The 24,694-nt window shown below is 39.0% G+C and overlaps 1 protein-coding gene across 2 annotated transcripts in view; it reads left to right on the forward strand.

Annotated features, from left to right (window-relative positions):
* The window catches only part of TRPM3 (transient receptor potential cation channel subfamily M member 3), a 550,216-nt gene that overhangs the window by 460,916 nt on the left and 64,606 nt on the right, over positions 1–24,694 (forward strand). For both annotated transcript variants that reach the window (XM_061628153.1, XM_061628145.1), the window contains exons 10-12: positions 14,826–14,926; positions 16,991–17,125; positions 19,734–19,784. In XM_061628153.1, coding sequence (XP_061484137.1) covers positions 14,826–14,926; positions 16,991–17,125; positions 19,734–19,784 — 287 coding nt within the window. The remainder of the gene's footprint in view (positions 1–14,825; positions 14,927–16,990; positions 17,126–19,733; positions 19,785–24,694) is intronic.

Below are 24,694 nucleotides of genomic sequence, written 5' to 3' on the forward strand. Positions count from 1 at the left end.
CAGCCCAGAATGTCTAAGTGGCAAATGTTTACTATTAAATAATCCCAAGGTACTGTCTGAAGGGACAAATGACCACTATCTTGCTGAAACCTCAGCAGGTTTGGGTCTGATCAGTACCTGGATTGTTGACTGCCTAAGGACCACATGTATGCTGCCTTTCATGTATGCTGGCGTCTGTGATAGGAGAAAGGTGGCAAAACAATAGAGAGAGTGCTCTTCCAAATGCTCCATTATCACAAACTTCTTTCCTTTCTCAGGCAATGTGGTGGGAGTAGATTAAGGGATGAATATCTATGTTTGAAATATAAACAACTTTATCTTACTTTATCAGCCTTTCCCAACCTTTGGTTCCCCACATGTTGCTGGACAACACTTCCATCAGCCCAAGCCAGCATGGCCAATGATCAGGAATTATGGGAACCATAGTCCAGCAACATCAGGGGACCCAAAGGTTTGGAAAGGCTGATTTATATATTGTTGCTGTTTTCAGACTTCTATCTTCCCCCTTTTTAACTACAGTACAGGTTGTTATATATTCAGATTCTAAAATACTTTTAAAAGTTTTAAATTTTAAACTAATATTTTAAAATGCTGGCTTATTCCATCTGCAAACCACATTGTTCTAATGACTTCATACATACGTGTGCAGTCATTTCAGAAGCCTACAGTCTTTTTTTTTTTTTTAAAGCCTCCATCTTTTTTACCAAAAATTTGTAAGACTATTACCAAACCATGTTGGACACAATCCCCTTTTGTGCACAAATGTCACAAAACAGGCTGGATTGTGCTCATAGTTTTTCTATCAAACATTAAAAGAGACATTAAAGGTCTTCAATCACCTTTGTGTAATGTTAAAATATTTCTATTCCACAAAGTTATGGCTTTTATTTGTGCTTACAAAATGTGCCATTTGGCTCACAACTGCCAGAAAAGGGCCTGAGTTTGCCCTTCTTTTGTAATTACTCTTACTATATGATAAATTTTCCAGAAAACATTTTGCGTATGTATGGCATTAACATTTAGATACTTTTGAGTAATTAATAATATATGAAAAGCAGATGGACACAGGAAACATTTGATTCCAAATAAGAAATCCCTTTCACAAACCAAATTTTAAAGTAACAGTATTGCACTATATTGTTAGTGAAAAGTTTATATCCTGGAGAAATTCATTCAGCTTAGTGGATTACAGATAATTATTTATTATATATTTATTTATTAATTACACTTTTATACTGCCCCATAGCCGAAGCTCTCTGGGTGGTTTACAACATAACAATATACCATTACATTTGGTACAATTGATAGTAAAAGAAAACGAATATGCCACATTTTAAATAAACATGACTGAACAATAATTTGCTAGCAATATACATATCTTAAAAAACAAAATATAACAATTATAAAAATATCTAGACAAAAATAGTAGAAAACCATACATCACATTATAAAACATAAACCGAACAATAAATCTCAAACAATATACAGTTCATCAAAAGCAGAACAAAAAATGATAATAACAATTGTAAAATATATATTTAATTAAATAATTAAAATCCATATATAGGCTTTGCTCTAAAAGCTGGCTTAAAAATAAATGAATAAAATAAGTTCACCTCAGTTGTATAAAAGGATTCATGCAAAATGTGGACCCCTACACACTTTCCATAACATCTTCCAAAGCTAGCCCTTACATGTAAAGTAGTTTTGTGAGTGTAGCAAACAAGGACGACATACATTGTAGTCTTTGTTGATTCTCAATCTTGTTTTATAAAGCATGACTAGTGGAAAAGACAAGGCTGTAGACCTAGCCAACCAAATTTTTAAAGTGCTGATTCTGCTTGTTCCAGTATAGTAAAGCCAACATTTACATGGAGCACATCCTAATTTTCATCAAAAATAATTTTTAGTATCTCAAAAGGTGGCGTATTATTTTGGTACAACCTTGCTATCTTCATCAGTGCATTACTGGTCTACTTTAGTTGGAGCTTTAACAAGAGCTTTGGTTTTAAGCCACTCCAAAATTGCTCAGTTTTCCTTGATGAATTACTAGAAGAGAAATTATTAGATTCTAATCGTTACATTCAGAGCCCCCTCTTTTCATCAAAACAATCAGCTCCAAATGGTAGGAAGGAAAAAGCTTTGGTGGGCCTGATGACTGAGCCGTAGACAGGGTTGCCAGGTCTCCGGGTTTTTCCCCAGAGACTCTGAATTTTGGGGGTCCTCTCTGGGTCTCCAGGATTCTCCAGATCTCCAGATTCTCAGCTTTCATTTTTAAATAATTAAGTTAAAGCTGTCTGGTTCAGGAGATATACACCAAAACGTCAGCCACAGCCACTTTTGTTAAACGAGCTCGTAGCTGGCTATTCTGATCCCGCCCTTTCAGGTTTGTAGCCAGGGTTGTGATTGACAAGGGATTTGTTGGTCTCCAGGCAACAACTGGAACCCATTGCAAGTCCAGAAAACTGTTGTCTTTTCTTGCTTGTCTGAAGATGTCATAAATTGGTTAAGTTTATAGCTTTCACCAGTAGAAAACATATCTCTGAGTGCAGGAAATGTAGAACAAAAAATCATAGCAGAATTTTGGTAGGCATGCAAAAGTCCAAAAATCAATCTCTGGAAAAGACTATTGCCTGGAATCCTGGAGAGTCAATGCTAGTCCATGTCATCAGTACTAAGCTAGATCGTACCAAATGGCCCGAGTTGGTATAAGGCAGATTCCTTTGTTCCTAAAAGAGGAAAGAAACCCAAAGGCTACGACTCCGAAATTTAATTAGGTATTATACTTAAAACATTTATATAACACTTGTTTTTCTTTTTCTATTTGCATTTAATTTACCTCTGACCTCACTCCCTTGTATCCATAGAAACAACGTGGTTCCATGTGCTCCTCTCAACCCACTTAAACCCACTGACAATGCACCTTGTTGTTGATGTTGTTGATGATGGTTTGTTTCTTGCCCAATAGTGGCAAAAGAGAATTCATAGACTGGGAAGTATGGCTTCAGTTGCTGTTGTTCCCAAGCTACTGTCTGTGAAGGTAGACCAAACCATGTGCGTTTTCTCTCTTGTCAATTATTACTCACTGGAATTGGGTTGGCACCCAAAGGGAGCTTAAAGCAGCCCACAGAATATTTATTTATTTATTTATTGTACAGTAGGGCCCCGCTTTACGGCGTTCTGCTTTAAGGTGTTCCGCTAATGCGGCAGCTTTCATTTTTAATTTAAAAGCTATTTTTTCTCTTTTGTGACGTTTTGCGCCGTTTTCATGACATTTTGCGTGACGCGGCCCATTAAAGTCAATGGGGTTCCGCTTTATGGCGTTTTCCACTTTACAGCGGGGGTCCAGAATGGAACCCGCCGTATAAGCGGGGCCCTACTGTACTTATATACCTCCCCAAAGCCAAAGCTCTCTGGTAGGTAGGTAGAATACCAGCATAGGTAGGAAAGGGTAGAGAATCTTCTTCACTCTTTTCTCAAACCTCTCTCTGCAGTGAAGGGTCAAGTTTGTAAAGAATATTGGAACAGCCATTTTAAAAGGTAGAGGCAGGGCTTCCCAGGTCAGGGGTTGCCAACCCTGCTTTGATATTGATATCTTTGTAGAGGATCCCTAGTCAAGCCTTACCAACAGCACAATCCTAACCCTATCTCCTCAGATGCAAGTCCTGTTGAGTTATATGGGGTTTAGTCCTTTACTAAGTATGCTTAGAATTGCAGCTTTCAGGGGCATCCATCTTTACTCCTGAGTGCTCCCATCTAACATCTCCACAACACTAGGCTTCCTTCTTCCTACAGTGGCCTTCTGGTGACTGGCCTGGCCTGAGGGCACTTAAACTCTTCTTGCCAGAAGCATGTAGGCTAGATTAAATGTTCCCTATACAGGCTGCCTAAGCAGGTGAGAAGGAATGATCCCATCACTTCAGCTGGACCTGGAAACACCCTCATTTAGCTAAGATTTCTATCTTAATTTCCAATCAGAGATTATTTTTTTATTTGAGTGGTATGCTCCAAGCAACTGTGGTTGGTGCATTTTTCAGCTAAAAATCAACCTCTCAGACCACTTTTTTACCCAGTACACACACTAAAATGTTTAATTTAGATAATATTTTCCCCATCAGAGTAAAAAGAAAAAAGAAAGTGGTTTGGGGGAAGATTGTCTTCGTCCAAAAATGACTAGAAAGGGCTATACAGCCTCTTTCAGGCTATACAGCTCCTTTCAGTCTGTCTACTCTTCATGGACTCACAGCCTGCTAAAAATTATTTGGACTTTAAAATTTCCTGCAGAACTTAATTTAATGTGTAATTTGAGACTCGACGTTCCTCAGTTTGTAACACTCTTGTAGTGGGGAGAATGCTTAGTTACAAGAAGGCTACTATTATAATAACAGATTCTTATTATTTTTCCCTCTCCGAAACATGATTTGCAGGGCTGTCCAAAGCCTTACAGTATCTGAACTGTTAGTATCTTGAGAGAACCATGCTGGATATGCTAATTTCCATTACTGCTATCAAAACCATTGTTGTGTTCACTGGAGCACATTGCTAAGCTTTCCTGAGCCTGATGCCTTTGCATTCCTTCTAGCTCATAAATGTGCCATGACTCGTGTTCAAAAAGCATCCGTCCTGCAGCTGCTGAGTAATTTTGCTCCTATCCTCTTAATGCATGGAGCAATGAGTGTCAACCACGAAATGATTGCATGTTTGCTTAACTAAAGGGCAGGACGTTAGCTTAGCATATTGTGTTTCACGGAGAAGTGGGCAGTTTGGGAATGCAAATTCTGTAAAAATAAAAATGCATGGAACTGCACAGATGTCAGGCCCTCTTCACCCACCACCCACCCACCCACATTGCACAGTAGCCAAACCAGGTAGATCTGGAAGAGACCTGCAAGTAAAATTGATTTATTGGTTGGTTGGTTGGTTGATTGATTGATTGATGGTAAGGAGCTCTTGAATATTAGTTTCTCTTCTTTCCAAGTAGATGTGTCATGGTAAACCCCCTCTGGATACAGTTTACCACGAAAACCCTATTCATAGGGTCGCCATAAGTCAGAATCGACTTGAAGGCAGTACATTTACATTTACACATATATATGCTTCCCCCCTACGCGTGCGCACACATACATAGATAGATAAATCCTGTACAAAAAGGCAAAAAGCATTTGCCATGAATGCCAAAGAGTAAGGCTTGAGATTATATTTTCCACCTTTTATCCTAAACAAACTGAATTTGGACTCAAGACATCTGAATAATATAACTGCCCAGCGCCACTTTTTATTTGCAGGATAGGAATATATTTCTTCATTGTGTGCCTTCAATCAAATTGGATTTTTTTATTTAAAAAAATGTCAGTACGTTGTGGAATAAACCAGAGATTAAATTAAAATGCATCCAGAGTATGTGGATGCTTAACAGAAACATGCAGCAGCAATAGAGATTTGTGTTTTGCTCTGATGTAAATCCATCCAAGAGTCACAGTTTTCTAGCACAGATAGACAAATGAAGGGGGTATCCTAGCAACAACACAGAAGCCATGTGATATCTTGCAGAGCAATTTCTCTGCCTTGATCAGGTTTCCCCTTGAAATCTAAAGGGAATGTAAAATAGGGAATCAAAGAACCTCCTGCCTAACTGAATTCAGATGATTGACTAATTTAAATATGAGGAGGGAAAATAGTGTAGAGCTCATATCTGTAAAAATTGTGCTATATCTGCTTTAATCACCAAATCATAAATTAGTGTAATACACAGAAGATTTGTTCTCTAGTAGAACCTGTGCAATTTCTTTGCCACCTCTTTAATTGTTCCTTTTTGTTTCAATAAACAGTTTCCAACTAAAATCTGCTGATCACACTTTTTTCTTTTACATATTATTTTTTACTTGTCTTTTATATATTTTTAATATACTTATATAGCTGCAAAACAACCAAGGTAGTGTGTACAACACACAAAAACAGTCAAAAGAATAGTATCATAAAAGCATTAAAACAATAAAGCAGAGTTCAACACAGGGTTCCTAGATGTTACTGGACTATAACTCCCATCAGTCCCAGCCAATGTAGCCAATGGCCAGCAATGATAGGACTTGTGGTCCAATAACAACAACCAAGATTGAATAAAACCATAATAGAGCATTGTTAAATGCTTTACAAGCTGCAGCAGTACTAAAGACAATGTAAAATTCCCACATTTAAAAAGATGAGCCTTGAAACCTTTTGTAAAAGCAGAGAGTGGAAGACCAATTGTAGTTCTATAGTGAGTGCATTCTATAGTCTGAGAGTGAAATAGTAGAAATTCCTTTCATATGTAGGGATGCATGGACCAGGCTAATAACATTGTGTTACTTTTGTAGGTGCTCAGTCATAGGTCCAACCCATCTCATTGGGGGGGGGGAGATTTTCTGTAAGAATGCTCAAAAAATCCATATGTAAATTGTATGCATTTTGTACACGCTCTTCCCATAAAATATGATTTTAAAAAAGCATTTAGACTGCAATCCAATACATGACTACTTAGAAAAAAGCTCCATTGGGTTTCCAGATAAGTGTGTATTGGACTGCAGCCTTAAATGCTTCTCAAGGCATTTTCCCCTCAGTTACGCATTTTGTACACATTTGTACACATTTGTTATACATTGCAAAATCCAGAGAAGTGGATAAGCCAACTGATAGTTGTGTGCTAATCTGCAAGCAAGTTCAGATATGTCAGATCAGGTCAGCCCCCTGCAAAAAGCAGCCTGAATAAATTCCTCCCATCCCTATTCATGTGTACTAAACAACTAGGCCTGTATAAGTGATGGTATCTTCAAAATGTATTTACAAAATTCATATACTGCTTGCTTAAAAAAAACCAAGAAACATTACAATTATCAATAAAAACAATTTAAAACTGTAACTTAAAACTTTTAGTAAACAATTAAAATAGCATTAAAGAAATTAAAACACATCAGTATCTATGTGTCTGGATAGGCTTGCTTAAACAGAAATATTTTAAGCAGCCGCTGAGAAATACAGTGAAGGTACTTGCCTGATGTCAGTAGGCAGGGAGTTCCAAAGTGTAGGTGCTGCCACACAAAAAGAAAGATTTCTTGCAAATGCAGAATGTATATCATGTGGCACCTCCACCAGTTGCACCTCTCTGGCAGATCTTATTCACTAGACAGGTTCATAATGAGACAGGCAGTCGCTTAGTTGTTTTTGGCTTTAAAACCAACACCTTGAATTGAGCCTAGAAAACAATTGATAACCAGTGCAGATCTTTCAGTGTAGGATCCCAATACTGTTGCATATTCAAAGATACATTCACAGATGTTTCCAGCTGTTAAGCTCAAAGATGCCTTCCTTGAAAAATTGGTTGTAACTCCCCTTTAGGTTATTAATATAATGGCTCCAAGTGGTGTTTCTAGATTGCAGAGACCTATGTGAAGGAGGTGAGAGAGAGAGAAGGGAAGTACAATATAGCTTCTTGACCTGGAGCTCCAGAAAAGTACTTCCAAATAGCTGTGTATGCACCATACATTTAAAACATGTTTAAAGCACATTACTTCCCTCAAAGAATCCTGGAAACAGTAGTCCCCCCCCCACAGAGCTACATTTCCAAGCACTCTTAACACAGTTCCCAGGATTCTGTAGGGGGGAGTCATGTGCTTGAAATGTATGGTGTGTATGCAGTCACAGTTTCACATGGGTTACTTAGTTACAATTGAGTGGTTCTGTCTGCTGATATTTTTCTTCATATTTCTTCCCTGTAAAACAAAGTGTATTTTTGGCATCTTAAAGACTAATTTAGGAACATAAGAAGAGCCTTCTGAATCAGGCCAATGGCCCATCTAGTTCAGCATCCTATTCTCACAGTGGCCAATCAGATGCCTATCAGAAGCCCACAAGCAGGACCTGAGTGCAAGAGCACTCTCCCCTTCTGCAGTTTCTAGCATACTGCCACTGAGCCATGGAGGCAGAGCATAGCCCTATGGCTAAGTAGCCACTGATAGTCTAATGAATTTGTCTAACTCTCTTTTAAAGTCATCCAAGGTGGTGGCCATTGCTGCCTCCTGTGGGATTAAATTCCATAATTTAAGTATGCACTGTGTGAAGAAGTACTTTCTTTTGTCTCTCCTGAATCTTCCAATATTTAGCTTTATTGCATGTCTATAAGTTCTAGACTCTATCCACTTTTTCCATGCCATGCATAATTGTACACACTTCCATCATGTCACCTCTTATTCACCTTTTCTCTAAACTAAAAAGGCCCAAATGCTGCAACCTTTCCTCATAGAGGCATCACTCCATCCCATTGATCATTCTGATCGCCTTTTTCTGAACCTTTTCCAATTCTACAATATCCTTTTTGAGATGAGATGACCAGAACTGTACATAGCATTCCAAATACAATCACACCATAGATTTGTACAACAGCATTATGATATCAGCAGTTTTATTTGCAGTTCCTTTCCTAATGATCCCTAGCATGGCATTTGCCTTTTTCACAGCTGCCGTGCACTATCTTCACTGAGCTATCCACCACAACCCTAAGGTCTTGTTCCTGGTCAGTCACTGCTAGGAACAATATAGATGTATTATGACCATAAGCCTGGAAACCCAATGCGGTTGGCATAACCTGGGAACCTATGGCACCATGGAGCCCTCAGATACCCCTCTTGGTGCCTGCCAATGTTTATTTTTATTTTTTGTTAGATGTTTTAAATCATGGATGGGGAACCTGTGGCCCTCCAGATGCTATTGGACTGCAACTCTCATCATACCTGACCATTACCTATGATGGTTGGGGCTGATGGAAGCTGGAATCCAACATCATCTGGATGGTCACAGGTTCCCCATCTTTAAATACTATTATCAGGTGGCAGGGGTGTATAAAATTGTGCATATTCACATACATGGATATAGAGGGAGAAATGTAAACAATTGGGGCAATGGCCATGAAATACCATCTAAATTTAATTGTCAAAACCAGTTGTTCATTGCAGAACATTTTTAAAAAATCAGTATTACTTTCCTACCAAATAACAGCAGTGACACTTAAGTAAGCCTTGCTTAATTGCCTTAAAATAGGAAGGAGGGAGAGAGAGAGAGAAGGATCAACAGCACAATCCTGTGCTATGTCTACTCTAAATCCTATTGGATTCAATGGGGTTTACTCCCAGGTACATGAGATTAGGATTGCAGCTTTACTCCCAGGAAAGTGAGTATAGGATTAAAGCCTTATGTTGGGAAAGTTTTCAAGACAGGCTATGAATTAGACAAATACACTGTCCTGTTTAGCAGCCCAAAAAAATTTAAACTTGTATGACTCCTTATATTTAGAAAACTATAAGGCATTGTAATGGCATCATAAGCTACATATACACTTTTTATTTCTGTTCAAAAATATTTGATAATATCAAATGCATAGTATGCTATTTTGCAACTACTTTAAAAAAACCCTTCATGTACCCTTTTAATATCATCGTCACTGAAATTGTGCACAGTGATGCCTATTGAGATCTTGCTGTCCCATGTGTGCTTCTTTGATTTTCTGCTAGATGTGCACAGAGAGAGAAAAGTGGCAGAGCAGGTACATGTGCTGCTCCTGAAAGCTATACACTCACTTAACTCACATGATCATGTGCACAAGCACACTATTAACCAATATGCAGAGACAAGCAGGAAAAGGCAGCTCTTTTCAGCATGTGCAAAAGTGTCTAGCTATTGCTTGCCAGTCAACAAATCCCTTGTTCAACAAATCACAGCTCTGACTTCACTAATTGACTAAAAACCTGAAAGGGCAGGGATTAGAGTAGCTGGCTAGCTCATTTCACAGAAAGGGGGTGTGGCTCACATTTTGGTGTATAACATTTGTTTCAGAGCACTTACAATCTTACTCTTTTTTAAAAATGAAAGCTAAGAGTCTGGGCCCTCTGATGGACCCTTTCTACCCATCTGTCAGGAGTCCTGATTGTTTTAGAAATGCTGGGTGGCTGACACTGAATCCACGTCGACACTCTTATCACCTTTAATTTAATTTTACTTATTGAATCAAACAAAAAATTTCCATAGGTTTACTGAAACTGTACAGTCAGGACTCATAAGAGGTTTTTATTAATAAATGCTGATTGTGTGGCCTAAGGCCAGCCTTAGGGGTGGGTGAGCTGGGTGGTCACCTGGGACACTAAGCTGAGCTCAGTGGCTATGTTTTTTTAATGTACTGTCTGTAGTGAGTTAGGGTGGCGAAAAGCAAGTGTCTGCAACCTTTCTTCCAAGGTTTTACAGGTTGTTTGGTGCTAACTACAAAAAGAATCTTCCTTCACTTAGCTTAAAGTATGTTTCTTTTTCAATTTCCACTTTGATCTTATCTGTGCTAGGTAAAAATCAGTGCACACAGCTTTATTTGAGGCAACATTACCAAACACTTAGCACCTCAAATACTATAAATGCTATAAGCACTATATAAATAATAATAAAATTAAGCGGATTTTCATTTGTCTTTTCCCTATTTTCATTGGGAGGGCAATAGGAGAGGGAATAGATACCCCCAGCATCTTGCTTGCGAGGCGTGTAAGGACCATATTAGATCCGAAGATTAATTAGGGAGGAGGCCTGGCCTCGGTTATCGTTACAGCAGCAAATGATGGGAGCCCCCCCAGATTGAGTCTAAAGGGAAGTTTTGGGATCACTGTTACACCCAGCTATACGATTTATCAGCTGCCTCAAGAGAGTTATCAACTGCTTCGAGGGAGTTATCTCTCTGAGGGGGGGTGAGAGAGGAGTTTTCTCGACAGCTCTCAAAGTTCTCTAGGCGTTTTTCTAATTATCTCCTCCGAAATTCTTTCGCCGTCGTCCTCTGTTGCTTCAGTAAGTAAACAAGCTGTTGAGGCTGTTTGGGGTAATTTACAGTTGCATGCCAAGGTTAAGGCTCACCTTAATTAGAGAAAAAAGCTCAGCAGCATTCGGGAGCCATTTCATGTGCAGCCAGGCTCACCGCTGCCATCTTCCAGCAACCTTTAAGAAAGGGGCCAGAGATGACCCCTCAAACTATAGACCTATCAGCTTATTGTCGGTAGTGGGTAAGCTGTATGCCAGCTACCTAAATATCAGACTGAACTGCTGGCTAGAGGAGGAGAACATTCTGGGTCGGGAACAGGCAGGTTTCAGGAAAGGCAGATCTACCCTTGATCACTGCATATTACTAAACCACCTGGCTGAAAAATATATGAGCCCCCTGGGAAATGATCTGTTTGCTGCTTTCATTGATCTTAAATCCGCCTTTGATTCCAACAGCTAGGTTGGTGGGTACTAGGGAGAGGGCTTTTTCTGTGGTGGCCCCCACTCTCTGGAACTCCCTCCCGTTTGATCTCCGACATGCCCCTTCCCTGGATGTATTCCGCAAGGCCCTGAAGACGTGGCTATTTCAACAGGCCTTTGAGATCTTTGGGATGGGTTAATCCCCATGATTTTGTCATCTATTATATGCTGTATATGTAAATGTTTTTATAAATGTACTGATGACTGTCCAGTATTTTATTTATTGAGATTAATGTGACTGCATTTGATACTATTGTATTTTATCCCATTTTAATGTACGTCGCCTAGAGTGGCTATCTGCCAGATAGGCGACACACAAATTAAATATTATTATTATTATTATTATTATTATTATTCCCAGAGATAAGTTATGGGCTAAACTTGTCAGAACAAATATGGACAGGAGACTCCTCTTCCTCATTTATCATTTACATCGATCCACAACCCTTCAAGTATGATGTGGCGCTGACGGAACTTTTAACAAATCCTATCCCTGCTACTAAAGGGGCTGGACAGGGCTGTATTCTAGCCCCTTTACTCTTTAATCTTTTTTTGAATGACCTGAGCATAAGTTATCATTCTCCCGATTTTCATCCCCCCAAGGTGGCCGATCAAAATTGCCCTTTGCTGCTTTATGCAGATGATGCCGCCCTCTTGTCTCTGACCAAAATAGGACTCAAACGGCTTTTCCGCACCTTTATGTCATACTGTTCTGCAAACTCATTAACCATAAATTTTAGCAAAACTAAAATCCTGGTTTTTTCTAGATGTTTATCTGTGTCCGACTGGTCAATCAATGCCCGGAAGATAGCCCAGGTTAGGCAATATAGATATTTGGGTGTTACGTTCCACTCCTCTTTCCTGGGCAACACACATACACTCTGCTGTCCAGATGGCGCGGAACACATCAAAGGCCATCCTTCATTACTTTTACACCACGGGCGGGCAGTATATACCTGCTGCCAGCCAGGTATTCAAATCTAAGATCTTTTCCCAACTGCTCTATGGTGTTCCACTCTGGGCTCGGAGCTTTAATTCCATTGCTGAATCAATTTTATCAACTTTCCTACGATCAATTTTTGGCGTCTCTCGATGTGTCCCGGCTGCTGGCCTTCGTTTAGAGACTGGCCTGTCATCACTTGAATGCCTAGCCTGGTCTTTAGCCTTTAGATACTGGACCAAATTAGCTTATGCAGGCCCCTCCTCCGGATACCTACATGTACTCTGGAAAGATGTCTTTTCCAGCTCATTCCATACTAAACATTCCATACTAAATTGGCCAGGCTGGGTTTCTCATTGGATTTTCTATCATCCCTAGATCCCAAAGTAGCCAAACGGACCATCAAGACTCGGATCAAAGATGTAGACTTCCAATGTTCAATGTCAAACGCTGCCAAAACTTGTTCCCCAATCTACTCAGATTTAAGATTCATGTTCCCCAACTCCGCTTTATATCTGGAAAACCTGATTACACCCAAATTCCAGCTAGCCTTCTCTAGGGCTAGATTCAACTGCCTTTCTTCCTCACTTTTAGAAGGCCGCCATCAGGGCATTCCTTACAAATTCTGCTTATGTCCCTGTAGGCATTCAGACATCAAATCATTGTCTCATGTCTTCTTTGTCTGCACCTTTTATAGCACTGAACGCTCTAGATACTTAGACCCCATCATAAAAAACTTCCCTGGTAGCCATGCAGACTGCCTACTGAAATATTTTCTGGCCAGTACAGATAAGGCAATTACCCTATCTGTAGCTAAATTAATTTTCGCTGCTCAAACTACACACAAGAAGAATCTTCTCTTTTTAGATACCAAGGTTTAATTTTAATGCTGTATTACCATGTGTTTTGTCACCTCCTATTTTATAGTATATGTTTTAAACTTTCTAGTTAAATCAATGGCGTATTGGGTCTATGACCATACAATAAAATTGGATTGATTTGATTGAATAAAATAAAGCAGGAAGCTGTAAGAGGTCAGCAGGATATAACTTGTCTTTATTATTTTAAAAGATAAAAATAATAGATATTCAAAACCAAACGCTTACCAAAAGATAGGAACAAAATGAAAAATATTAAAAGTAAAACCTGGGAAGGGAAGACTGACTACAACTGGTGATACTGTCCCTTTAAGTCCAGTTACATCACTCCAACAGAGGGCCTACCTCTTAGGCAGTGTTGAAGTTCAGAAAGGAGAGCTTACAGCAGGAGCCATGTTGTGTGTGTGCTAAAATAAAAAACAATATAGGCCTACATCTCTGTACGAGTCATCCTTTGAGAGCCACCCACACCACATGGCAGAGATTTCATTGGGATCCTAGAACTGGAGCAGGAGTGCACTGAAAGTAGAGTAACAAATATGAGGTAGCACATTCTGGGCCCTTTTCATAGGCATTGTTGGGGAAAAGCCTGGGTGTAACAGAGCCTATTACACTGCTGAGTTTTGCAATCCTGCACAAGCCATACAACTTGGTAACACTGCAAAGCTGCAAGGCTGCCCAGAGATATAATGGGACCTCTCCCTGGCCATGATGAAGTAAATATTTTACATAGTTATTTTTGAAACAAACTAGATGCTAATTTGAGGCTTAAGATGGCTATAAATGTATCCCTGGGAGGCTGGAAGGGAGGAGTCTGCTTACTAGCTAGGCCTGCAGCTAATGGTAAGGAAATCTAAAACAATCACGGTAAGGTAAACTAGGCTATAACCTGAGTGTCTGTATTGGCCATAAGATCTGCACTGAGATTAATTGGTCAGGCAGGCTTATGATTGGCCCAGGTCAAGTAGCCCCAGTTACAGAGTTTGCTGTAAGGAGAGAAGCCACAGGGAACGCTTTAAGGAGGGATTCTATAGCAGAGCAGGTAACCTATTCTTGGCACTTCTTCACATCTCAGGTTGGGACAGTTGGTCTATGAATTCATGAAGTGCCTCTTAGTGGATAAAACACCTTGTTGAAGATTTGTTGTTGTTGTTGATAATAATAATAATTAAATTTATATCCCACCCTTTCTCCCAGTAGGAGCCTAGGGCGGCAAACAAAAACACTAAAGACACTATAAAACTTCATAAAAACAGATAAAATATATTAAAACAAAAAAAATTTAAACAACAACAACAAAGCTTTAAAAACATCTTAAAAAGCAATTCAGTTGCACATAATGTCTTTTAATATTTAAAAAGGGGAGTTATTTCCTTCAGCTACTCATTGGTCTCTCTTATGTTTTGTGTTGTAAGAAGGGATGGATAAAGAAAAGGGAAATTCTGAGAGTGCTCCTACTTATTCTAGGAACCTGTGACCCTTCAGGTGTTGTTGGAGTCCAGCTCCCATCAGCCCCAGCCAGCAGGCCCAATGTTCAGGGGAAATGGGAGTTGCAACATCTGAGGTTCCCCACCCCAGCTGTAGTCTAATCCAGCAGGCAGCTTTGGCTAATATGAAAACTAGTACTAATTTTAGCTGTTTTAAAGAGTAGGATCCCATCATATTGTATTTAATAATGTACCATTTTTCTTCCTTATCTTTTTGTACAGGAGCAAACGCATCTGCTCCAGATCAACTGAGTCTAGCATTAGCCTGGAACAGAGTAGACATCGCTCGCAGTCAGATTTTTATCTATGGGCAACAGTGGCCGGTACAGTATATATACAACTACTAACATCGTTTTTTAATTTAATGTGAGGGGGAAGAATCATTTTTAAAAGAATCATTTTCCAAAATTACATATTAGAGATGAACAAGGTTTCACCCCATAGTTATTGAAAAGAGGATCTGTTAGTCTTCTTAAAGGACATGTTGCCATCTAGTGGCCCTTGTAGAGTATAGCATAACAGGTCAGGAATCTTATCTTTGAAAATCCACATTTCAAATTGGGTAATACCTTTATTAGGACCTATCTAAAATGTCACAAAAAAGCGAGCAACTTTCAAGTTCTCAAGAACTCTTCATCATACTACCCAAAGTAGGGAGTCTGTGTAAGTGCGGGGGGGAAAACAAGAAAGAAAGAACAAAAAATTAGCTGAAAGTTGTAATGTGAATGTCTGTATTGCCATAAGGTCTGCACTAAGGCTGCATACACACTAACTCATTTGTGGCATAAATATGTAGTTTTTCTCAATCTGGAATCATTCATACTCATACTCAACATGTTGCTTTCAATCTAGATTGATTCTAGATCCTGCTGTACACAAGGGTGAATGTGGTTACTTGATAAGCATTTAAAAACCCTACCCTTGAAGTTATCCACACCTTTTCCTCCCTGCACATGCCTGAAGTGAATGAAAAAGGAAGTGGTGGCTGCAATCTTAGTATCAGTAGTGTAGTGGCAAATTCAGAAGTCCAAGGTCCCTTCATGAAAGTCACAGCCACTCCCCCCCTTTTTTTGCTGCTGAGTTGAGAATGAGATCTTTGTGAATGCCTTCTCCCACAACAGCATAAGTTGGAGCCAATAAGGATGAAAGGGGAGAGTGTTAGCTGCTAAAATGACTCTTCTTCCTTTCACTCTGATTGGTTCCAATCAGCAAGAAAGGACAAGGAAGCATGTTAGAAGACTCTTCTCAATGACTAACACACTCGCCTCCCATGCTGATTGGCTCATAGGATGCTGGAGAAATTGGGACCCTGCTGGGACCCTTCTCCCAAAAAAGTAAGAGACACCCCCCCCCCGAGACCCTGGATGATTACATCCATGCTTAGCATATGCCTACTCACAATGTCAATTGCCGGGCGTGGATACACCCCCCGTTGCCAGGACTGCCAACATTTGTTTTCAAATGCAGGGTAACGCAGAATTAATCTTAAACTTTTATTTTTGGAAGGAAATCAGTTTCTCAAGAAGCATTTTTAAGGGGCAAAAGAATATGCAGTAGATCTAGATTGGTACATTTACTGCACATAAAAAACAAGTAGTCTCCATTGATTCTAGAATAAAATGTTTGCACATAGCCACAGTCTCAAGATGAAGATTGCAGATAAAATTGGATTAGTTTCTGCCAAGGCCAGCAGGTCTCAGGTTACACCAAAGATTCTGAGACAAAGTAGTAATAACTAACCTTCAATTTTGAAAATGTAAAATGTATTCACTACGCAGAACTGTCTCCAGACCTAAGTGAAGCACACAGGTACCTAGTTAGGCAGAGAACAGAAATAAAAAGGAACATGGTTGTTTTTATATTAGCAAAATTAGAGATTAATTTGAAGACTGCCATGTTTCTCTTAACTTCTGCTCTCTGCCTAACTATGAAGTTATGTGTTTCACTTAAGGCTGAAGACAGATCATTCCAATACTAATTATTATTATTATTGCTATTATTGACCTCATTTATTTGTTAGGTGTTCATAAAAATCACATTGTTCTGTCTTTCATCCATTTTTAAAAAATCATTTTGTTACTTCCATTCATTGTTTTTTCTTTTGTCTTTATTTTTGATTTGCCACTGTCAACATTGTAGTGGTAAGAGCAGAGCTGATTTCAATAACTGCTTGTGGCAGCCTTCATTTCATTTTCTCATAATGTTCTAGGATTATACTGAAAAGGCATTACATAAGTGTGAAATGTTTTCCTAGAACCTCCCTTTAGGATGTTAGAAGAGGTGTGAAACTGGCTCCATTTCCTTTCTGCCCTAAAACTAGCTGTTCATGTGGATGCCTCCATCCAATTGACCATGAGGGCAGTCTGAGCAGATTATTTGCTTTGTAGGTGGGATCCCTCGAACAAGCAATGTTGGATGCCCTTGTACTGGACAGAGTCGATTTTGTGAAATTGCTCATAGAGAATGGAGTAAGCATGCACCGTTTTCTCACCATCTCCAGACTAGAGGAATTATACAATACGGTAGGGTCAAACTAAAACAAATTTTCTGTTTGTTGATTTTGTTTGTTTCATCTTCCTTCAAATTCTTTTTAAATGAGTTAATAATTGCCTTGAAGCATCTTTATAACAAAAGCTCACTATGGCACACCTGCTTAGTCTTCAATTGCATAATTATACAGTAATCAAACATACATTTCTGTTTTGAAGATGTCACATAAGAGCAGTTGTCTGGTCTTAAAGCAGATATTTGAAAGTTACAGGATTCTATTTATCTGTAACACTCCTCACAAAACACATGCTGCCATAGTCAAAACTGCAAATTTTCCAGAAGTCCTATCTAGAGCTTTTTCTCAAGAAAAAAGTCAATAGGTGGTACTTTACCTCAAATAGAGAAAAATGGCACCTGTTGAATTTCTGCCTGTTTGGTTATTAAAAGCATAGAAGAACAGCGGCACTCCTATGCTTGTTTCATGCTTCATGTAGGGGTTGTGATGGTATATAGTGGCATGAGCTGCCATGCTCCTAAAATAAGGTGTGAGGCAGGTTCTCTGTGTGAAATGCCCACTTATTTGATTACCCACACACACACACACACTTTTAAAAGACAGAGTTGTGCAGAAGAGGTGGTCATATGTATAGGCCTCTATGGCTGCAATCCAATATATACTTAATTGGGAGTAAGCCCTGTTGAATTCCATAAGACTTATTTCTGAGCAGATATGTATAAAATTGCAGTTTATGTGGTACATCCACAACACATACTACTTACGCTTCATGGCAGAGGGGAGAAGTACCTGGTCTATTTCTCCATGCATACAGTCTATTGTTGTCTGGTAAATATCTGAACCATGGCTTACTCCAGCAGTGGGGAACCTCTGCCCATGGACTTCATTAGGCCTGGCAGAAGTCCTAATTTGGCCCACCAGGCTGTTTTCCCTAAGCCACACTCAGCTGCTCAACACCGGGTGTCAGGTGTGGGGCAGGTGAAGACACAGCTCCCTCCCAAAATAGGGTTTGCAGGCATTGCCAATCAGCAGATTGTTGGCACCTGCAAACCCCTGTGCCTTTGCCTGCACAATTTGACTTCAAACCATCCATGCAAAGGAAGCAGTGTTTGTAGGTGCTTCCGATAAGCTGATTTCAAATCACACAGGCAAAGGAAAATACTTCACCTGATGTCATGGTGACATAAGGTGATTTGCAGGTGGGTGGCTCTGCCCACTTGTCAAAATGGCCAATGGGGGCTGGGGAAGTTAAGGATCTGGCCTGCCAGCTGGCTTAGTCCTTTCTGGTTCACATTAGTGCATCAGTTTTATCTGTATTTCAGTCATACAAGAAGGAAGTTGGTATAGTTCTGACAACATATTGCAACTGTATACTTTCAAATGGAAGAAGTCAGCCAGAGCTGTCTTGGTGACCTATATTGCTTGTTTTAAAAGTACCAAGTTTAAATTCTTCAGATTTCTACTCACAAGAAAGTTTTACTTTGTTCTATGGTGCTTCAGGTTTTTCCCCAAAAACTTTTCCCAAAGTTTATTTCCAAAACCTTCAATTCCAAGTTTTGGTACTAGTGCTTAGTAAAAATGAGAGTCCATTCACTTCTTTTTACTTTGTTGGAATGTAGCCACAAGTTGCTTTTTTAAAAAGGTGTTTTAAGCAATGCCTCAGGAATATTTGCAAAAAGGTTGGTCTAGAAGCTGCAGCTGGTGCAAAATGCGGCGATGAGACTGCTCGCTGGGGCAGGGTATCGCCAACATATCACCCTGCTGCTGAAAGAATTGCTCTGGCTGCCCATTTGCTACTGGGCCAAGTTCAAGGTTCTAGTTTTGGTGTACAAAGCGCTATACAGCTCGGGACCAGGATACCTGAAAGATCATCTTACCCCTTATATACCGAGCCGATCACTGCGCTGTGCATGTGAGGGCCTCCTGCAGATATCATCTTATCAGGAGGTTTGTTCTGTACAATATAGGAAACAGACCTTTAGTGTGGCAGCACCTACCCTGTGGAATTCTCTCCCTTTGAATATTAGGCAGGCACCATCTCTGCTATCTTTTTGGCGCCTTTTGAAGACTTTCCTCTTTCAACAAGCCTTTTAAGTTGAGACCTATCCCAGTCTGTGTCTGTTAGAATTGCTTTTTAATATGTTTTTTTAAAATGTTTTTAACCCTTTTTAAAAAAAATGTTTTTAAAGTTGTTTTGTTTTAATGTATTTTAAGGTCTGTTTTTATGATGTTTTAAAGTGTTTTTAGCATTTGTTTGCCACCCTGGGCTCCTGCTGGGAGGAAGGGCGGGATATAAATCAAATAAATAAATAAATAAAAGGGTCCCTGCTCCTTTTGGCAAGGTTTTCTTTAGACCATGGCCTCTGAGTTCAGGATTAATCCAGAAAAACGGTGGTATGGATTTGGTGGTACCTCTCTCCAGTGAAAACCTTTAGTATATCTAAGGAGTGGTGGTTTTTTCGAGACCAATAAAAAATATAATTGCCATACTGTTGATGGTTTGGGGATTTTGTGGGTTTTTTTAAAAATAAACCATGCCAAAACAGTTAGGCTATTTGACACATCAGTACTTTCTGTCAAATGATTTTAAACCTATTTGATTTGCCATTGTTGTTCATTTTCAGAGACATGGACCATCCAATACTTTGTATCACCTTGTGAGAGATGTCAAAAAGGTAAGAGGTGGACATTAGTTTGCAGGTAATGCTGTGGCTTCTTGTCATTAAGGACAGCCCCTGTTTTGCATGAGCTTTTAGTATGAGTCTTTTCCTGTCTTCTGCCATTTCAGTTGTGCAGTGTGTGTCTGTAATGACTCTCAACCTTCTACATACAGTGCAGTTAACTAATTACTGTGCTGCTGTTTCAGTGATTTTAGATGCTTTGGGATAGTGCTTTTGCTAGCGGAATTGTGGGTGTTTTTCATGCCACGTGGATTTATGCTGTAAGCTGTATTTTTATACCTAACATACTATTTTGGATGCTGATTTTCCGTGTTGTGTGTCAATATTGGACATTGCAAATATATAATTGTTGTGTTGGATCTTGAATCATTGCAACATTTTCAATTGCATTATCTGCTATATGCTATAAAATCTTTCATCTCCGTTAAAAACAAAATAAAAATAGTGCAGTTTAACAAGCAAGTTTATCTCTAACCCAGTATCAGTACTTGAGTTTGTGGGTGAAGGGACTATAAATCAACCAGTGATTTTTTATATTAAAAAATCCACTTTAAAAACCATTAAGGGAGTGGAGCATTGTATAAAAAACGGATAGATAAAACTTTCTCAGTATGTCAATGAATCAATGAGTGAAATGAAAAACTAGCCACTATTTCTTTTCTCCAGAGATGGCATAAACAGACAGTAATGCATGATGGTGTACAGCAGTAGGAGGGCAATTATGTTCTTTAAAAGTTGTAAAAATAACAATGGTGGTGGTATGAAGTACTTTGTTGCTTTCCAACACACCTGGCCACTCTCTCTTAAAACTGGCTTTGCAGCCTGAAAAACATGCACTGAACCTTTGGCTCTGAATCCTAGTCTATCAGTGGCACATTCTCACTTAAATTTTGGGACACTTCTGCATCAAAACATACATAGATAGGTTCAAGAGAGTTAGTAAAACAGAGTCAAAATAATGGTATGCACTTTCAGCAGTAACAGTTAAGTGGTTCTCTGGAAAGCAGAGAGACAAAAGGAATTTGGGAACAAAACAGTGTCAGATGTTTGGAAAAATTATTGGAGATGTTTGAAAATGGTGTGAATGGGTCAAGTTCTGTTGAGAATCACCTTTACACTGTCATTTATGAAGTAATTAAAATTAACTAGTCTTGGAGTATCAGCTGGAAAATCTGAAAGTCCTCTTGCATCACTTCAGTTGTTCTCAAGCATAAATCCCTTGGATGTTCAGTAGTACCTGAATCAAAGCCAGAGATAATTATTTAAACCTTTCTGCTTCTCTGTTTTTTCTTTGTGAGCTGCAAGAAGTAGCACAGTATTTGTACTCAAGTATGTGATCATTTTTATGCTGTTTCTTATTTTGGAAGCAGCAGCATCCTCTGTCTCCATGTCCTTTTTAAAACCACTTTTTAATATATCGTCCCCTTTGTTAAGTCAGCTGATGAGACCATTTCAGGGAAACTAAATTATGTATTTCCACAATATTTAATTTTAACTTCTGTATGTTCTTCTTAGTCCCAAGAAATGTTTCATAAACTAAAGGAGCTTTCAAAAATATGCCAAGAGTTTTTTGGTTTTATTTAAAATATTTATATACCACTTAATCATTTGCATTTCTAAGTGGTGTAAATAAAAACAATCCATACATAAACTGTTAGAAGCTACTCTGAAGATAGCTTTTTATGTCTAAGCATCAGAGTAAGTCCTGGCTGGAATCAGTGAACTATGAATACAGAAACCAAGTGCAATATTCCATTGGCGTTAATAAGAAATCTAGTCCGTTAGGGATACCCTTTTTATTTGCTATAAGACATTGGACGGCTTATGGCAGTCCCATACCTGAGCAACAAAATTCATTCCTCCTCAGTTAACCTATCAGAGAGCCTGGCATAGATTTAAATGGAATGGCAGTCTAGAAAATAGCCTCTTAATGGAACATAACATTATTTTGACAGTCAAATGGTTCACAGTGCGTGACAGAGAGAGATGACTCTTCTGTAATAGGTGTTCTAATTCTGATGCGTTTTAAAGCCTGGTAGCTGTAGTTTCCATTTTACTGTAATCTCTTGGGATCTGATATAAAGCTAAAATAGTGCCATCTCAAAGAAAGTATTTCATATGCAAAGGCATAAACTCTGTATATCAACTTGATTTCACTGAACATTAAATGTAAAAATTAAGACAGATAAGTAATTTGTCTGCTGTTTTTAACGTATGTTTTATGGTTTTAATTGTTCTCAAAGTTTAATTCTATCTTTAATTGTATACTTTGTATGTTTTAATGGTGTGTTGTTTTTAGTTGTAAGCCGCTCTGAGTCCTATTGGAAAAAGGGCGGGGTAGAAATAAAGTTTATTATTATTATTATTAATTTAAATTTGTGTGTCTTGTGGTATGTTGCAGTATATGCAAATTAGACAGCCAAAAATGAGAAGCATAGAGCAGTAAGTGACAGCATGCAAGTTTCAAAAAGCTCAAGGATAAGTGAAGAATTCTGTGAACCTCAAAAACCCGTACACTGTAGTAAAAAAAAAAGTGAATGAAGGTATGGTTATCCAAGTTTCCTGTCTTCACAGACCTATTTCTACTGCTGTTTCCTGCAAAGTATGCAAACTTAAGTGTTACCAACAAAAAGCAGACTATCATAATGGTTATTTGTGAGTTAAATTTTGCATGTTCATTGAAATGAAGAAATCCTATTTCTAGTATTTTCAAGATGAAATACTAAATATACACTGCCTTACCAAAGTAATCAGACCCCTGACCAATGCTCTCATATTACTGAATTACAAATGATACATTGTAATTTCATTCTGTATAATATTTTATTTTGAAACACTGAAACTCAAAATCAATTATTGTAAGGTGACATTGGGTTTATGTTGAGAAATGTTTGTAAGAAACATTAAAAACTGAAACATGTTGCTTGCATAAATATTCAACCCCTGTGCTGTGGAAGCTCCCAGTTTACCCAGATGAAAGAAACTGCCCTGTCGAGGACACAATTACCTTTCCATTGGCCTCCACCTGTGAACCATTAAAGTCGCTGTCACATTGTCAGGATAAAACCCCCACCGTTGAAGGATCATTGGTCAGGCTGTGGATCTGAAGGAAAAAGAAGACCAAAGAGCATTTTACAGAAGTGAAAGATAATGTAATACACATGCATGGATTAGGAAAAAGATACAAAATAATATCCAAGTGTGTGGATATCCCTGTGAACACATTTGGATCAATAATCAGGAAGTGGAAGCTGCATCACATCACCCAGGTGCTGCCAAGAAAAGGCCATCCCTCAAAACTCAGTGCTTGAACAAGGAGACTTGTGAGAGAAGCCACAGAGAGGCCAACAATCACTTTGAAAGAGCTTCAGGGTTCAGTGGCTGGGAGTGGAGTCATGGTGCACCAGTCAACCATATCAAGAGCTCTGCATAACACTGGCCTGTATGGGAGGGTGGCAAGAAAGAAGCTGTTATTCAAAAAGTACCATCTGAAAGCCCATCTGGAGTTCTCCAAAAAGCATGAGAGCGCCCCAGTTGCGATGTGGGAAAAGGTTTTATGATCACATGAGACCAAGACAGAGCTTTTTGGCCAAAACTCAAAGCACTATGTTTGGCACAAACCTAACACTGCCCATGCCTCAAGACACACCAACCCTCCAGTGAAGTATGGTGGTGGCAGCATCATGCTGTGGGGATGCTTCTCATCAGCAGGGACTTGACATCTTGTTAAAACTGAAGGAAGAATGGATGGAGCAAAATACAGGGGGAAAATAACCTGCTTCAGTCCACTCAAAAACTGAAGCTTGGGAGGAAATTCACTTTTCAGCAAGACAATGATCCCAAGCACAAGGCCAAAGCAACATTGGAGTGGCTCAAGAACAAAAAGGTGCCTGTCCTACAGTGGCATTTATAGATTATAGCAAAGCCTTTGACTATGTAGATCATGAAAAACTATGGAATGCTTTAAAAGAAATGGGGGTGCCACCGCATCTGATTGTCCTGATGCGCAACGTATACTGTGGACAAGAGGCTACTGTAAGGACAGAATATGGAGAAACCAGTTGGTTCCCAATCGGAAAGGGTGTGAGACAGGGGTGTATTTTATCACCCTATTTGTTTAATCTGTTCGCAGAACATATCATACGGAAACCGGGTTTGGACCAAGATGAAGGAGGTGTGAAAATTGGAGGAAGAAATATCCATAATTTAAGATATGCAGACAATACCATACTACTAGCAGAAACCAGTAATGATTTGAAATGAATGCTGATGAAAGTTAAAGAGGAAAGCACAAAAGCAGGACTACAGCTGAACATCAAAAAGACTATTTTCTGTGTTCACCGCCCAGAGAGCTATCGCTAGTCGGGCGGTATATAAATTTAATAAATAAAATAAATAATATAATAAATATAATAAAGTAATGACAACAGATTTATGTAACTTTACAGTTGACAATGAGGACATTGAACTTACCAAGGATTATCAGTACCTCGGCACAGTCATTAACCAAAATGGAGACAATAGTCAAGAAGGCTAGGACTGGGGAGGGCAGCCATGAGAGAACTAGAAAAGATCCTCAAATGCAAAGATGTATCACTGAACACTAAAGTCAAGATCATTCAGACCATGGTATTCCCGATCTCTATGTATGGATGTGAAAGTTGGACAGTGAAAAAAGCAGATAAGAGAAAAATCAACTCATTTGAAATGTGATGTTGGAGGAGAGCTTTGCACATACCATAGACTGCAAAAAAGACAAATAATTGGGTGTTAGAACAAATTAAACCAGAACTGTCACTAGAAGCTAAAATGATGAAACTGAGGTTATCATACTTTGGACACACAATGAGAAGACTTGATTCGCTAGAAAATATGGTAATGCTGGGAAAAACAGAAGGGAGTAG

The sequence above is a fragment of the Rhineura floridana genome, chromosome 1 (genome assembly GCF_030035675.1).
Source record: "Rhineura floridana isolate rRhiFlo1 chromosome 1, rRhiFlo1.hap2, whole genome shotgun sequence".
In the NCBI taxonomy this organism is placed as follows: Eukaryota; Metazoa; Chordata; class Lepidosauria; order Squamata; family Rhineuridae; genus Rhineura; species Rhineura floridana.